The sequence below is a fragment of the Mixophyes fleayi genome, chromosome 2, assembly GCF_038048845.1.
Source record: "Mixophyes fleayi isolate aMixFle1 chromosome 2, aMixFle1.hap1, whole genome shotgun sequence".
Lineage (NCBI taxonomy): Eukaryota > Metazoa > Chordata > Amphibia > Anura > Limnodynastidae > Mixophyes > Mixophyes fleayi.
The window spans coordinates 164,157,757-164,176,351 of record NC_134403.1 but is presented as its reverse complement, the minus strand read 5'-3'; the positions used below and the strand labels follow the sequence as shown (position 1 = coordinate 164,176,351).

At 37.7% G+C, this 18,595-nt stretch overlaps 1 protein-coding gene across 2 annotated transcripts in view; it reads right to left on the bottom strand.

The window, feature by feature from the left end:
* Positions 1-1,962: 1,962 nt before the first annotated feature.
* The window catches only part of ALCAM (activated leukocyte cell adhesion molecule), a 98,968-nt gene continuing 82,335 nt past the window's right edge, over positions 1,963-18,595 (bottom strand). For both annotated transcript variants that reach the window (XM_075194906.1, XM_075194905.1), the window contains 2 exons: positions 6,397-6,512; positions 1,963-3,833 (listed from right to left, as the gene is read on the bottom strand). In XM_075194906.1, the coding sequence (XP_075051007.1) occupies positions 6,425-6,512 (88 nt within the window). In that variant the 3' untranslated portion in view covers positions 1,963-3,833; positions 6,397-6,424. The remainder of the gene's footprint in view (positions 3,834-6,396; positions 6,513-18,595) is intronic.

The window sequence follows — 18,595 nt, the reverse complement described above, 5'->3', positions numbered from 1 at the left end:
TCCTATAATATACAATAGAAAATGCATTTGCTTTAATACATTTATAATAAAATGTGTAATTATGGTCTAGACAAATTTCAAGTAGTAAGTTCTCATCCACTTTTGTATTGATGTTTGATTTCCATCCTACGCAAATTAAATCAGAAGCTAAAGTGGTACATTTCCTTTCTTTCTCATGGCATTCTATTATTATCTATGGTAGAGTGATAGTGGACACTTAAACAGATATATGACACCTATAATTTCACTAAGCTCATGAGAAGAGAATAAAAAAAATAGTGACTTCATACACTGCATTAACAATAATATAAAAGCCGGATAGAAAAAAATAGTAAATAAAAAATGAATCCCTTATGTAAAATATTGACAACATGGGAAGTATATTTGAATTGACAATGGTTGCAAATGATATACTTTGGAATTATCCTACTGAAAATGCAATAGTTTAAAATATCCTATAACTCCAACCCCCCCCCCCCCCCCCCCAAGAAAAAAAACAGTTCACGGACTATGGATTGTATATTGCTATGGGACATGTAAACATAATGTTGACATTATAGAGGATTTCTGTAGTCATGGCTAATGTGATAGAAACCATTTAAGCTCATTAAAGTGAAAATGATTGTTATTAAAGCTTGCAATATTTTACACCTAAAGTGTGGCTCTTTGAATAAAATGTAACTTTTAAGAATGTTTTTTGCTTGACATAAAAAGATAAAGTTAAAAAAAATATATATAGCAAATTTTACCTCTATTTAGATTATCCATCTACTAATGCTAAACAGAACCGAATTATGATCTCATGAGGCCTTAGAAAATATATTGCTTAGTCCCCCTTTTACCCTCCATTTGTAAAAAATAAAAATAAAAACAAAAATAATAAACAAAAACAGGTAACAGTAATTCAGGCCCCACAGTGCCAACTGGGCCCTAGGCAGGAGCCTCAGTTGCTTAAAGGATGATCCGGATATGCTACTAAAAAGGTGAAAAGTAGAAATTGTGCTAAAAATTAAAATTTTGTTTAGGGGTTCACTGAAATAACAGATTTGAAGGCGAGTATAAAACAGAGGAATCTATTAAATACTGATATAATAAATCACTAAAAAGAAGCTCACTGGCTTCAGACACAAATAAAGAGGAAGATGAAAATAATATAGATTATGTATGTACAAACAATAATATTTATGGGCCCATTAATTTTATGTTGTTTCCACCAATTTAATAATAACTCCATTGAAATGATATCTAAAAAGCTCTGTATATGCAGGTTTTCTTTGCTAGTCAACAGGCTAGTTATTACTAACCTTTATTTAAATTGTGACAACATATCACTTTGCACTATACAGATAATGTTTTAGTTATTCACATCAGTCCCTGTCACAGTGGAGCTTACAGTTTAGATTCTTCCTCACAGCAAGAGATTTAATTATTTTGCTCATCTCCATTGGGTGGAAAAAACAAAAAAAATTCCAATAATCTACAGAAAACACATGTAAAAATCTAGCTTTAATAAACAGAAAACAAAATCCCCACCCCAAAATAGTGATTGGTGACAGGACCATGTTGGAGTATTATCTTAATACAAGGATGTGTTGAATTAATGTAAGAGCACCCCACTGCTCTTTAAAGCTTGTAAAACAGACACACAATTAAAGTAATTAAGGTTATTATATGTTAGCCTGACAGATTTGCATGTGTTCTGATATCACATATACATTATATAACTGGTCATTTTACAATCTGCTCTTATGCAGACATTTCTCAAAAATGTTACTTCAGTATACTTCTGTATACTACTGGGTATTCGTTCATTTGATGTTAAGTTAATTCATTAATACAAAATATTTGAAAAGCAGGAACACAAAAAACACTATTAAATACAATATTAAAAGAATTACTAAGATTTGTTAAATCCAAGTTATCTGCGACAATCATCCAACTCTGACACTTGCACACAACACATTTTTGTAGTAAATACACTTTATATGTACAGTCTCTGAAAACATGTTTCTGGTTTACAGAGGATCAAATACATCTTGTGATATTCAATGCATTCGTTGCTGTCCATTTACAATACCATGGTTTACACGCATCGAAGAATCCATTTTTTTTTTTTATAAAGTTACAAATTTAAAATGTAACAAAAAATACTTTGACATTTTATTGTTTTAGAGATTGGTTGATAAATTCTGTACTGGTGTACGTACACAAGATCGTTTGAAGGTGCCTTCATAATCTGTAGTGTTAAATACAATTAAAACAAACCATAAACCAAATTAACACCTTCAATTGTGGGACACACTGCAAAGCAGATGTCACAAGCATCACTGTGGTTAAAAAATAGAGCAAAAGCTACAAGTGGACTGAGTTGTCAAACAGTAGTCCACAGATGGAGCCCGTTTATTTAAGACTGACTCAATGTCATACATGTTGGCGTGGAGAAAATGTACTGTGTTGTGCTGTATTAACTCCGCCCACCAAATAAAGTATGTCTGTGAATGTGGTGCGCCTAAATGGGCTTGGGTGAGTTGTGTGACAAGTGTCATATGTCTGAAATAAATGTGCTCCATCTGAACATCAGTCATGAGCCAGCAAGATGCTCAATGTCATTGACTTTATAGCAGCAATCCCAATTGGCAAATATATTTAGAAAATCAAGATTAATAAAGAAGCACTGATCTGTGTAACACTTGCTACTCTTGTAATATGATTTCAGAATTTTTTTTATATGGCTAATAGCAATTTAAACTGTGTCTCCATCAAAAGAGACCAAAATGTGATCACCACAAATAATAATTATGTGAAATGTGCAAAAAGCTGTTCTGCTGCAGATGTACAGATCATGATACAGAAATGGAGAGAGTGAGTTTTAAAGCTTAAGCCTGGCAACAAGACAATGACATCCATTAATTTACCCTGAAAAATATAACTAGGTCATGAAGAAAAAAAATGCAATTAAATATGTAATTAAAAATGATAAAAACATCATGAATAAAGTATTAACTATAAGTTAGGTGGATCCTTCAATAATCAGCCTTCGGTCAGAATGAGTAAAATGCAGTCTTTCAATGGACACTTGTGGCTGAACATATTATTCCAATCATTTATTTTTCTTTATGTAAGCTGTTTGTAAGGCAGTGGATAACAATAACATGATTCAAGATTCCAGTAATTTTAAATTAATGATATGAAAGTCAGTCTGTCATGCTATCGGTATAATACGCAAATGCAATTCTGTGTGTATATTTATAAACTGTAAGCATTACTTTATCTACTGGCAATTTGGACGTATGAACTAGGTTGTAGTATATAGACTGTGTAATGTTGGAATCAATGGTAAATATTGGGATAATTTACCCTGTGGAATGCAACCTCTAAAAATATCCATGATAGAGCATTTTTACATCTCTGTGTATTACCTTCTCTAAGTTTTACCGATAGCAATCATAATTAAAAATGTACCTGCACGTCAAACAGTGTCATAAAAATAATAACATTACACTATACATCTGATTAACAGCAACTCCTTGAACAAAGCCTTACAGTGTATAAAAATAGCTACGTAAAAAAATTTACATAAAAGGCAAACAAAACAAATTGTCAGTGCAGACATTTACATAAAAAAAAAATAACAGAACACAACATGGTAAGCTATCATCATGGCTGTTGGAACAGTTTTTGTTGATTCTTTGCAGAGATACATTTTCCTCATAATCCTGTGACAACTTGGTACAAATGTTTAATACTTTGACCATGAAAATTTGCAGTTCCATTGTATATATTCCATTAAGTACAATCCACAGTCATGCTTCAAACTGCTCATCATGGTTTTCCTACAAATATAAAACAGAACAACTAAAACAATAAATACAAACTATTCACAGTTCATTTTGAACGTTGAATGATCATTACCACAGACGTTTAAAACTATGCTCCCAAGAACCAATCCTGAGAAATATTCATCTAAGTATCTGAACACTGTCTCCACATAGATCAGTAAGATGATGTCAGGCATCTGTTTCATTAAGTCTATTAACTGCTTATGATATCTACTGCTGCTACTTAAGTCATTAATAAATTAGAAAGCGGGAACCAGGGACACACTAACTCTGGGTTGACTCACCTATAACAACAACTTTCTGCAGCTATCATGAAGTCAGTTTATCTACAAGAGTAGTGGTAGACATTCTTTAACTTTTGCAATAACATTCTGATATTCAAATACTTGACAAGGAAAAAACATTGCAAAATACAGTCAGAACATACACTGATTAGCCATAACATTAAAACCACTGCCAAGTGAAGTGAAGAACATTGATTAACTCGTTACAATTGCACCTGTCAAGGAATGAGATATATTAGGCAGCAAATGAGTCAGTTCTTGAAGTTTGGGTGTTGGAAGCAGCAAATATGGGCAAGCGTAAGGATCTGAGTAATTAATAATTTGTGATGGCTAGAAGACTGAGTCAGAGCATCTCCAAAACGACAGGTTTTGCAGGGTGTTCCTGGTATGTATTGTTTAGTAGCTACCAAAATCGGTCCAAGGAAGGACAACCCGTGAATCGGCAATAGGGTCATGGGCTTCCAAGGCTAATTGATGTGCATGGGGCCAAAATCTAGCCAGTTTGGTATAATCCCGCAGAAGAGCTACTGATGCATAATTTGCTCAAAAAATTACTACTGCCTATGATAAAAAGGGGTCAGAACATACAGTGCATTGCAGCTTGTTGCATAGCCATAGACCGGTCAGATTGTCCATGCTAACCCCCTGTCCACAGCCGAAAGCGCCTATAATGGGCAAGTGAGCACCAGAACTGGACCACGGAGCAATGGAAGAAGGTGGTCTGATGAATCACGTTTCTTTTACATTATGTGGACGGTCAAGTGCGTGTGTGTCATTTACGTGGGGAAGAGATGGCATCAGGATGCACTATGGGAAGAAGGCAAGTAGGTGGAGGCAGTGTGATGCTCTGGCCAATGTTCTCCTGGGAAACTTAGGGTCCTGGCATTAACATGGATGTTATTTTGACAGGTACCACCTACCTAAACATGGTTACAGACCAAATACACTCCTTCATGGCAACGGTATTCTTGAATTCAAGTGGCCTCATCCAGCAGGATAAACTGCCCTGCCACACTGCAAAAAATGTTCAGGAATGGTTTGAGGACCATGACAAAGTTACATTTTTTGACTTGGCCTCCAAATTGCCTAAATCTCAATCCAATCGAGCAACTGTGGGATGTGGTGGAAAAACAAGTCTGAGCCGAGCCATGAAGGCCCCACCTCACAACTTACAGAACTTAAAGGATCTACTGCTAACACCTCAGTGCCAGACACCTTCAGAGGTCTTGTGGAGTCCATGCCTCAACGCGTCACTGCTGCTTTAGCGGCACCAGACTTTAATGTTTTGGCTGATCGGGCGGTGTGTGTATGTCTGTGTATGTGTGTATATGTGTGTGTGTGTGTGTGTGTGTGTGAGATATATATATATATATATATATATATATATATCTCACACATTTGAACTCTCTCTACAGAGGCAAATAAGATGCCAACTGTTTTTATACAGCTGTTCCCAAATTTTAATGAAAAAGGCCTAGAAAGAATGTAGTCTGTTCTGTACTGCCTTAGGACTTGGCATTATTTTATGCATTAAAAAAATCCTCATCGCTGACAGTCTAAAAAATAAAGTAAATAAAGTAAGACTGGAGGCTTTATACACACATACTATCTGACAAGCATTTGCTTCATGTCAATTTTAATTTTGCCTGCAGAGCTCAAATGCATTAGCACTTGGTACAACATAATGGATTTTTATGGAACTGCACATTACATACATGTGCAGGGAGGCTTTGAGAACATGCACAAAACAGGATTTGTGTCCAGTTCTATACATTTGATGTTTTTAATGCCTGTGTGAAGAGCTCTCATGACTAAAAAAATTAAATAAAAATAAATAAATCAGCATTTAAAAATTAGAAGCTTCTCTACAGCACTAATGTTTAGCAGAGATGCAATATTGTTTAAAAACAAAAAACAAAATTGTGTCAGCCGAAACAATACTCAAGAAATGGTGCTTTTACATTCATGAGAAATCATTGAGGTACATCTGTCCAAATATTCATAAGGAACTGCTTTTTAGCTAATAGGCCACAGAAACTGGCTGCCTCAATTTTATGTAGGTAACAGGTGTACCTTAATATTAAATTTGCAAATTATGGGGGGACTTTTAGTGAGCAAACCTCTTTTTTAAGCCTATGTCTGTCAAGACATAAGGGTTTATAATAAGGAGCATATGGAATTGTAACCCTTAGTATGGTCCCAACTATTGCAGATAAAATGGTTTTGCTGTAAAAAGATGCCAAATAGAGAGAAGGTTTACTTATGATTCCTACCTTGAGTACTTTCTTACATATAGAATTCTTATGCCTCTGATTTGTGATTATTTTCTTCTAGCTTTTTGTTTTCTTCCGTGTTACCAAGTTCTTTTCCTACATGTTTCGTTGCTGAGCTATATGACATACAAAGAAAAAAAAAGTTTAAAAATATAACGTATACAAGAAATATCGATTAATTATGAATATTGTAAATTTAAAATATCACACTCATAACCACTGCAGCCCAAATATGTCACTCATGTACTTGCTCTAAGGCAATTAAATGTTGTATTCTTAAAAATGCAGCTACAAAAAAGTTACATAGTAGCAATAATAATATTACCTACAACTTAATCTAAGTGTAGGCTCCTTTCCCAAGAATCAAATAGTGTATAGTCTCTGTTCAACAGTGGGAATTTTTAGTAAATAGCTCCACTTGGTTAAATTATTGTAGTTGTAAGGAACAGTGATACAGCAATTCTCAATCTGACTTCGTACAGAAAATATAATCACCTCAAATTGTTTTAGAAGCAAGCATTACATGGTTGATCAATGAAGACAAATTTAGTTCATTATTTTTTAATCCCATGAAAAAAAAAAAGATTTAAAGCCAACACCTACAATAATTGCTTTTATTAACCACAGACATAGTCTCATCTTTTGATGTCAAACTTATTTAAGAAACTCCGGTGGCCCACTAATGCACTGCCAGAAACAGTAGGCTGGGGATAAGGTTACAAAAGCTCACATGTACTTCAGAAGAGGCAAATGAATCAGCATGTCAGAAAAAAGGCCTTCACAAATAACTATTTTCTCTGAGGTCAATTTGTTTGCTAGCTAGCAACAGCAGAATGTCTGCTGCGACAGATTAGTGATGTACAAGTTATCACTTCAGGCTAAGAGAACACTTTGCTCTTTAAACGAAATACCTGCATCTTGTGCATACTACCACCATTTAATGTAACGCAAGTAAAGCCACAATTTGTCAGTAATATATATGTAAAGGCTGTGTATTACTGAGCAGAATAATATAAATGGCATGACTGAAGCATTTATACTATATATGTCCACAATGTTTGGGTTCAGAACACAGCAAAAATAGATTCAGGAACATGAATTGCAGTTTCCCTTTCTCTAAAAAGCGGGACAGGGGCAGTGGTAGTGCAGGGGAAGCATACCCAAGTGGAGGAGGGGTGGTAGTCTAATATGGTAGCCACCAGGGATCTTTGGTGTGCATTGTATATTGGCCACCAGAATGGCCTATTGTATTGCAGATCAGTCACTAGAACAGACTCTACATTGAATACTGCTCAAAAAAGCCAGTGCTGAATTTGAACTATAACCCTTTAAAATAAAAATGGACCAAACATTTTTTTGGCTGAATGACACTACTAAAAACCTACCAATCATATAGGCATTACAGGGACATTGTAGGGCATGGAAGAGTTCTCTTATCAAGGTGAAAGGCCAAATTCTTTTCCGCAGTGAACTGTTGTGTGTATGACATGACATATGCACATAGTTGAACAATCTTCTAGTTGTTCTAAGCAGACAAAAATATGAAGTGCTATTAAAATTACTTCATCTTAAATCTTAATCATGGACGGCATAATCTTAATTACACATTCCTAATATGGCACTGTAGGATGTATACAAGAATACAATGTGACACCAAAGTCGATACGATTATTTTAAGTACCCAAATATCCACTGATTCTTGATACATGAATATCATATTTCAGTTTATGCTATAGGTCTGTCTCTAGTTTAAAATCGCCAAAACCGTTACACTACACACACTGAAAAAAGTTTCATAGTCTGTTGTTGCATAGCTAGCACAGATATGCTGATCTCCAGAATAATATTTGTAAATAATATCTGAATAATGTTGATTATAAAGGAATAATGTACCCCTTACTATAAACTATTACAAATATTAGAAGTCCCCTTGGATTTCTTAAACTATTGTAAAAGCACTTGACCTACAGTCTTGTAAATGATCACAGCACTGCACCGTGACTACCAATATCCATGTAATTTACAGCAGAGCGTGCAGTATCCTACATATCTCCCAAATGGCGCTTGCCATCCATATACTCCAGGCTTTCAACTCCTGAAGGGCTACCACTGTGCTGCATTTTGAAGTGTTTTCTGAAGAGGATAATGTCCACTTAAAAATTATAGCTAGGGGATCAGCATATCTATGCTAGCCAAGCAACAACTAACTATAAAATCATATTTTTAACCTGAAGAGTGTAATGTTTTTGTCACTTTACACTAGATAAGACATATTAGAGTAAACTGCAATAGGATATACAAGTATCAAGATTACTCTGAATATTTGGATGCTTAAAATAAGAGCATTGACTTGGGTGTCATTGTATTCTATTATCCAATTTGTAAAGAACGTTATTAGGGAAGAAGTATAAAGATTATATCCTGAGTGATTAGGATTTACGATATAAGTGTTAGATATATTTTTTCACTCATCATTCTCACTTTGTTCACAACAACTCAATTATTATATTTTTAGCAGGTATTTATACAGTGTTTTCTTCAAGCTACGATTAATGAATTACGATCTGCCAAACGTCAAGTGAGAACAATGGCAACCAGTTACATGAGCATCTCTGCTCATTACATATCTCATAGCAATGCATCCTGCCACCAACCTCCGTCATCATATGTCCACTGAGGAGCTTTGAGAGTGACTAGCTTTACCTCAGGTTACACTGTTTTCATGAACAAGCTAAGACACACTTTCTTGCAATGGCATCTATATCAGTCTCCCCCACAGAGAGAAGACTAAGCTATATGCAGATATTCTTATATCAGTTTCATGTCACAAAAGGTACAAAAAATCCCCAGACATCTATGCAGGAATTCAGCTTCAAGTGAGTGCGCAAAGAGCCCCCTATGAATCTTCATCCAGTTGTCTTATTCCAGGCCCCAAATCATTTTCAATTTAGTTTTATTATATGATGCACAGATGGTATGGATTTGGTGCTTTAAGCGAAGTCTATCTGAAGTGTGAATTTTATTTTTATAAACCGGAGACTGCATCATAAACCTTTGTTTGCAGAGTTGGAACAATTCTCTATAGGACATTAAAATATTGTCTTTTTATTTCATTAAAATTATATGAAGATAAAAGCAAATGATGTTCAGTCCCATGCAATCATATTAAACAAAAGTAGAATGTACAGTATAGGACTAGCTCTATGGACACTTGAGTGGGAAGGTTAGCATATGCAGTTTTTGTATGAAATATGTAAATAAAAAGTTAATATTTTTATATCATCACATGAATATTTTGTCATTGATGGCTAGGTGCAATAAAATGTATTATTATATGTTAATATTTATTTTTGGTTGAGTGCTTTAGGATTTTTGTTTTCTTCCAAATTAATCTAATCTAAACCCCAGTATTCGAAACCCAACCCTTGTTCTGTGCTCTGCATCAGCTTTCATCAAAGCTTTCATGTGAGCTGTAGGACTTTGAAGAGCAGTGAAGATTGCATTAGATTACAGCAGTAAAGGGGAAGCGTTAATATTTGTTTGACATGCATAATTCCAGATCATTGCTAGGTATTGCTTGCACATTTCATTCTGATAAATAAAGTTTATTTACTCTGTACAACACAGTATTTTCTCAATGGTGGGGGCAAAGTATAATGATGTGAATAGCATCATCACACTGTGCTTCACCCAGGGGCGGATTGGGAACTTAAAGTGGCACTGGAAAATATTATTGAAGTGGCCTCATGTGGGTGGGACCAAAACAACTGTAGGTGGGGAAAAAACAAAAGTAGGCGGGATTTAGAACTACTGGAAATGTGTTGTAGTAACATTTAGGAATCCCTAGAAGTAATGACTTAAGACATAGTGGGTCATCTCTAAAGCAATACAGAGCAAAAGCTACCAGTCCTGTGCTATAAAATGGCATGAATTATTTAGCATTATCTGCGACTGGTTTATGCCTCTGTGCTCCAACTTGTTTAGTTATCTACTAACACATCCTTCCAAAATTCCTTTCATAGAAACATATCTGACTTTGTTTAATAAGTTTAACTATTACAGAACACTGCAAAACACTGTGGAATCAGTGTGCCAGAGCAGCATATAACCATCTCACCACACTGTTGCATCTTTCCCTGACGTCCTGAGATGCAAACTACCAGTCATATCTCTCTCTATATATAATATATAAATATGTGTACTCTGTTTCAAAAATTGCATTAAAAATAATCTTTATAATAAATGGCTGTCCAGGTGCGATCACCACAAAGGTGAAATGCTGCAAGCATCTGCAAGAAAACACTTCTTTTGTAACAATTGTGTATGAGCCTTAATTGACCCCTGTAATTGGGGGTGTTTGCCAACCCACCCTGCACTGGAGATATAGTAAGTGCAAAGGAGGTAGGATTAATGATATTGTCAGTGCAATGGGGGCTGGCCATATGTTCTACAAAGTGATCTGAGAATAGGACTAGTGCAAGGTAGAAGGCAGGCAATGGGATCAATGGGGGGGGGGGGGGGGGGCTGGGCACTTAACACAGGGGGAGGTTATCATTTTAGAAATCTTTTGCACAAATACACAGACAATACTTTATACACTACTGTTAGCAGGGCCGCCGAGAGGGGGGGGGAGCGGGTACATTTTACCCGGGCCCGGCCATGCCAGGGGGCCCGGGCCGGGCCCTTGCTGCTATTTTTTGTCATTTTTTTTTTTATTTTATTTTTTTGTATTTTGCGTATTTTTATTTTTTTTAAAAAAAAATTCCCGCGGGGTAGGGGGAGGGGGGGGGGGGCGTTGGTGGGGGGAGCTATAAGAAATAAAAAAAAATAAAAAAAAATCAATACTCACGTGACCGCGGCGCCGCGTCCCTCCTCTCCTGTCTTCTCCATTCACACTGACTGTCGGGCGTGACGTCATCAAGTCACGCCCGGCAGTCAGTCAGTGAGGAGCGCCGCAGCCTGACAAGACCAAAGAAGAAGAAAGAAGAGAAGACAGAAGAGAAGAGAAGAAAAGAAAGAAGCTGACAAAAGGTAAGGAAAGAAACTGAGAGGCACAGAGGAGGAAAAGAGAGGGACAGAGGAGGAAAAGAGAGGCACAGAGGAGGAAAAGAGAGGCACAGAGGAGGAAAAGAGAGGCACAGAGGAGGAAAAGAGAGGCACAGAGGAGGAAAAGAGAGGCACAGAGGAGGAAAAGAGAGGCACAGAGGAGGAAAAGAGAGGCACAGAGGAGGAAAAGAGGGGCACAGAGGAGGAAAAGAGGGGCACAGAGGAGGAAAAGAGGGGCACAGAGGAGGAAAAGAGGGGCACAGAGGAGGAAAAGAGGGGCACAGAGGAGGAAAAGAGGGGCACAGAGGAGGAAAAGAGGGGCACAGAGGAGGAAAAGAGAGGCACAGAGGAGGAAAAGAGAGGCACAGAGGAGGAAAAGAGAGGCACAGAGGAGGAAAAGAGAGGCACAGAGGAGGAAAAGAGAGGCACAGAGGAGGAAAACAGGGGCAGAGAGGCACAGAGGAGGAAAACAGCGGCAGAGAGGCACAGAGTTATAAAAAAAAGGGGCAAAGAGGCACAGAGTGAATAAAAAGGGGGGAAAGCAGCATGGAGGGCGCAGTGTAGTTGTGATGGGGCTTGTTGCAATGTAGTGTGTGTGCGGTAGGTGGTGGCTAATTAATGGGCGCTATTTTGTTTGTAGGGTGATGGTGAGGCAATTTAATAGTGGGGATTATTAATTTAAGATGGGGTGATTTGGGGCCTATTGAATGTGGAGGTGAGTTTGGGGAGGATGAGGTCTATTTATTAAATGTGACTATGAATTATTTAATGGCAGTGATGGTTGCGGGAAATAGGTATTGCTAGGCTGTTTGCATGACGGGAAATAGGTTTATTTATTACATGTGAATTCTATTATTTTAATGTTGGGGCTGGAGGAAGGCCTAATTATTAATCGTGGGTGCTATTGATTTAACGCTGCGTCTGACTGAAATTTTCTAAATGTAGCCATTTTTTTCCCAAATAGGTCCTTCTACATTCCAAGATCCAGGCAAGCCACAACTAAAGAAACCAGCAGCCTCGGGTGGAGAAAGTGAGAAGAACAGGTAGGACAGAGCAGCATAGTGTGTGAAATGTTGTGATTCTAGTAGGGACAATGCCAATGTTTGGTGAGCCCAGTGGGCGCAGGCCAAGACTGAACTGTTTGTGTACACACTGCATTCTTTGTATACTACACTGTGGTGCTGGATGTCTTAAAAGTCAGGAGTGCTTGGACATATGTGACGCTGTGGTGAATTCAGGACCTAGTGATTTTGATGTGCTAGCTATGCGCCCAACGGTGCATTGCCACGGCCCCAAATGTATGACCACATTCCCGAAAATTTTTGCACCGTCGTTAGGCTAGCCACGCCCCAATGGCGCATTGACACGCCCCTGAATGTATGACCAAACCCGCGTCGTGTTTTTTGCGCCGCCGTTAGGCGGCGCAAAAAATTTTTAGGGCTTACTCAACTATGGGGGGGCCCCATGAGTTTGTTGTACCCGGGCCCTGAATTCCTCTTGGCAGCCCTGACTGTTAGGTGCATGCAGCTCTGCCTTCATGAGCAGTACAGTGTGTTGCAGAACATACTTCCCAACTGTCCTTGTAGTCAGACCAAATCCTGACTAAGCGAAACAGTCACCCGAATTCTGGACTGCCCCACTAGATTCAGGACAGTTGGTAGACTGTCCTGCTCTCTCCTATCTGTCTTTGTCACTTTCACCACTTGTGACTGCTGGTTTCTTTAGTTGATGGTTGTGTTAATACTGGAATGTTGGAGGCCCTATTTGGGAAAAAAAAATGGGTACATGAAATTTAGAAAACTCCAACCAGCCCGGGATTAAATTAATAGCACCCACATGTAATGATTTTAAAAAAAGAACCCTCTCTCCAAACAGCAGAATACATTAATAGCATTTAAATTCAATAAATATAACCATTTCCCACAACCATCCCCGACATTAAATAACTCATATTCACATTTAATAAATAGACATAATTTTCCCCAAACAGCCCCACATTCAATTAACAGCCCCAAACTACACCAGCATTAAAGGTCCCGTCACCTCAGCTTAAATTAATAGCGCCCACTATTAAATAGCCCACCAACAACCAACACATAAATTAATAGTACCCACCATTAAATAATTAGCTCCGATCCACAGTCCACCGTTAAATGAATAGCCTACCGCCCACTCAAATTCCAATATAAACGCCCAGTCATAAATTAATATACCTATTTCCTGCAACCATCACTGCCATTATATAATTCATATTTATTAAATAGACCTTATTCTCCCCAAACACCCACTCATTTAATTAACAGCCCCCATACCACACAAGGATTAATGCAAAGGTCTCACCACCCCATCTTAAATTAATAACCCAATATTAAATTAAATAGCCTCATCACCCCACAAATACAATAGGACCCATTATATAATTAGCCCCCACCTACACTCCATCATTAAATGAATAACCTACCTCACACCCACGTTATATTATTTCCTTGTATAGTAACATAGCAGCAGTTTAGTGGCATAGCAGCCCCTTCCCTCACACTTACCTTGCTTGTACCATGCTGTATTGCTGTATCCCTCTATGCATCACGCGCTCACATGGGACAGGCCCTGTCACGTAGTGCATGTCTCATGTGACATCTGGCAGCACTGGGACTGGACGAGGCCACACTAGGAGAGGGGAGAGATCTGCAGCCACATTATAGAAGGTGGCTGGTCCGTACTACCATGCTGCCTCCTGCTGTTGCCCGGCACCCACCCCCGGCCCTTAATAAACAATTTTTATTTTCAATTTTTTATTTTTTTTTTAGATCCCCCCTCCCTGTGGCCACTGGCCTATCAGGAAAATTTGCGGTAGGTTCTATGGCAATCTGCCCCCTTGTTCTCCCCACCGTTTCTGTCTGGCCCCGGCATCCAGGATATTTACCTATATCCTGCAACCATCACGGTCATTAAATAATTTATATTTATTAAATAGACCTCATTCTCCCCAAACATCCCCACATTCAATTAACAGCCCCCATGGTGGGTGATCCAAGAGATCACCCACCATTCATGGAGTCTCCTAGACTTTCCGGGAGAGTCGGCAAGTATGACAATCATACATCAATTATAGTCCTAAACCAACTATGACCTGGAAATAACAAAATGTATAGACTGTGGATATGTCCACCTAAATCAGAAAAAGGCAGCAGTTCACCATAAAAACTTACAATAAATAAGACGGATTGGTGGTTTATTCTGCACTAAATAGCACTCTTCATCTCTTGTATCTAAAACAGTTATTCTTCATCACTTCAAAAGTTGTATGTTATGCCTGCATGTGGCATTTGCATTTACACAGCACATTATGTTGCATAAAATGAAGAGCGATAATAAAATGCTTACTACAATATAGGAAGCTTTAAAATTAGCTATGGCTGAAAAATATGCACAGGCATCAATTTTGAAATTACAGATGTCTGTTGATCCTTTTTAAAACCGTACAGTGCATAATATGTATAAATCTCATCTCAAGCCTACTAAACTGATCTTTCAAATGTGAATGAGAGATACTAAGAATATTCAAAGCAACTGCTATTTCAAGGGGGGGGGGGGGGGAAACACTATTCACAGGCCGACAGAACTGCAGGTGCAACTCACAGGAATACTGATACATTAACAATTCTAACAACTATATAAACACTTTCTTGAACTTTTCTTTGTTTTTTGTTCAAAGAATATTGAAGGTTATTGCTTAGTGATGATAAGCAAGTATTCTACAATTACTCAAGATAATGTGACAACTGTCCTATTGAAGTATATGGCTGATATTTTCTATTGCACAAACACAGTTAGTGGTTTTAAATAAATATGCTTAGAAATGTAGTTCTATGGCCAGAGTAACATATGCCTATGTTAATTCACTGCATTAATAGAGAAAAATAAAGCCTACGCATAGCATAAACACTGTTAACCAAGTACTAAAGTATATGGACTGGTCATTCCAGTGGGATCTTTTGCTGCATTAAAGTTCAAGCAAAGATTGCAAAAAGGCAAAGCAAAATGTAAACTTATTTTCCTCACAAAGAATGCTTCTGCTGTCAGTCCTTACATTGGTTAACTCTACTTTACCAAATCCAATATAAAATACTTCTAACAACATAAAAAGCCATTAACAAAACTACCAACACAGCCATAAACAAAGCACCAACATGCATCTAATGACTTGTCTCAAAATATCTACTAATACCGCTTTCATACTGCCGCCCCGGCAATATGCCGGGTTTTTCAAGCCGGGTTTTTGCCGGGGCTCGGAGCGTCCCAGCTCAGAAACACCATTCATACTGCACCTCGGACCCGGAAATTTCCCGGGTTGGCCCCATTCATACTGCACAAGTCTGTGCCCTGGCAATTTGTGGGAGTCATCACCAGAGCAGTTTTCATTGGCTGAAAAATGGTGATGGTCATAATTGCTGTTAATACACACTTTTTCAGTGAAATAAAAGCAATTTTCTCCAACAAACTCCGATTCTGCTTCAGCTTGATCTGCACTCCACCATCCACCATTTCTCGTAAACTCCTTCTCGAATCTTTCACGGGCTCCCACCGATGACATCATCCTCCAGAGACAGCCAGACAGCCAATCAGCTTGTTTTCTGTGCAACCCGGGTTGAAAAACCCGGGTTGCACCATTCATAGCGCAGGCAACCCGGGTCCGACCCGGGAATTACCCCTCGATAAATCCCGGGTTGAAGACCCGGGTTTTTAGACCCGGGATTTTTGGCTTGTACCATTCATACTGCACCAAGACCCGGGTCGTTTGAGCTCGCCCCGGCAAAAACCCGGGATTTTGGTGCAGTATGAATGGAGTATTACTCGAATCCTCCAATCTACCAAAAATCTGCTCCTCTGTTTCACATTCATTACTTGACCCCATTCAAGTGTTTAGGACTTTTTTTGGGGGATGCAACCACTTTGAGGAATTCTTTCCCTCATACAACAATAGGCTCAAAACAAGTGTTTCCTTCTTGCTTCCCTAGACTAATCTAATTATCATCCCACTACACAGTTCATGCAATCCATTTATTCTACATTTATTATCTTTTTAAACTCAAACAACTTACTGACCCCAAAACAAACACTGCTGTGTGACATATAGCCCCACTAAGCACTTTTTCCCATTGCATTCTGGCTGGACCTCATATCAAATTAACCTCATATCAAATTCCTATTTTCCTACAGATTGTAAGCTTGCTAACAAAACTCTCTTACCTATTTCTTTGTTCATATTCAGTTGCTTTTATTACTGTGTTCACAATTGTATGTTGGCGCTATACAAATAAATGGTAATAATAAAAAAAAAAGATACCCATATGTGGAGACTTGAATGAAAGGCATCATAGTATGTCACGACATGGAAACAGTGCGGAACAACATTTACCTTAAAAACATGACATCACTCTTTTAGCAGATATCTGTCTCTAAGACATTCGTGTAACACCACCATGGAATATTTAACTTTATGCATTGGACACATCATTTGGGGTCAGGTTGTACCATGCCAGATCCAAGCCAATTAATTCCAGTCTCCATATATATGATGTCAGACCATATCCTACCTATTTCAATAATCTTTACTATAAATCAGGGGTTAAGGGTTCAAGCTGCACTAGGCTAATATGCCTGTTAGTGCCCCCTCGCCTTCCATGTCAGATAATACCAAACTCGTCCTTAAAATTAAAATCTGGCTTCCTTCTCCCACCACCACCAATTTTTAGAAACTCAGCTCCACTTTGATTTTTAAAAGTAATCTTTGTCACTCATTTGATTTTCATTAAAATCAGAACTGTATAGTAGAGTGGAAATATAAATGTGTGCTACTGAGGGTGAGGATATGAAGGGAGAGGAAGGGGCTGTCACATATGAACCTGTCAGCCATCCTTGTCTCTCCTACTCACTTACCCTCTCTCCCCTGGTCCAAGCCTGGCTTGTTATCTTCAGCATTTACCACAGGAATATGTCAAATTTAAAACCTTACTACATTTTTCTTTCATGTTTTCTTTTTACTTTGAACAACTATTCTCTTAAATTTTAAAATTAATTTCAGTTTATACCTTCCCAGTCACAATTGTACACCCTTAAAATGAATGCAATATTTATTTGTTAGATATTTATATGCTACCAAAAAAGTATTGAGTTTAAGTGCAAATTTAATATTTGTTTTCCCTATCTCAGCTCCAGTTATTTTGGTTTTTGAGGAAAGAAAAAAAAATTAAAATAAAATGGTAACTAAAATTGCAGAAAATAAATTGTCTTACTATGACAGATACATTCTACCTCTGATCTAAGCAATGAAACACATTTTAAGTGTACATGCTGACACAAGAAAGGTTTTGGTAGACGTGTTATTAAAAGTCAAGAAGGTAATTGCTTTGAATCTGTGTAAGCTGCTGGCTTTGGCAAGATGCTGTTCTTAGGATTGCTGCTATGTGATTCTTTTCATAGGCTACCATCCATATAGTTGAGAAGGATTTGATCTTTAGCAGCCAATACAGCAGGTGGTCTCTAAATAAATGATGCTGTGCTATCAACAGGATTTCAGACCTCTGAAAATATTAACACCTTATTATTTTGAAGACACTGTTTGATAAAGGACTTAAAATGATAACACCAGCATTACTAACTTAGTAAAGCACAGCAGAGAGTTCCGTTAAATAAAAAACTTTCGGTTGTAGCATAATCTGATCTGACATTGGAAAGAATATGCTGTTAAAAGTCAAAATCATAATTTTTATTTATGTATCAATTTGGCTAATAGTCCAAAACAGAAATGCATTCAAGCTGCTTAAACAAACTTTCTTCACTGTGTTTTAGAATTGATTCATGCCATTACTGGTATGGTAATTTACAAAGTATATAGAGAGGCAAAGAACGGTTTTAATCCGCTCAAGGGATTGGACTATCCTCATCTATATTCACATTCCAAGCAAATAAAGACTATAATCTGAGGGGGTACTCTCCCAACTATAAGTATGGATCAAAGAGCATATTATGAAGTGAATCACCAAAAGGGGTTGGCTCTTGAGGCACTGCAGTCCACTAGTAATATAAAATGTAAAAACAATTTGATTAAATTATATCTTTAAAACAATGGTTATCTAACCAGGTCTCAAAA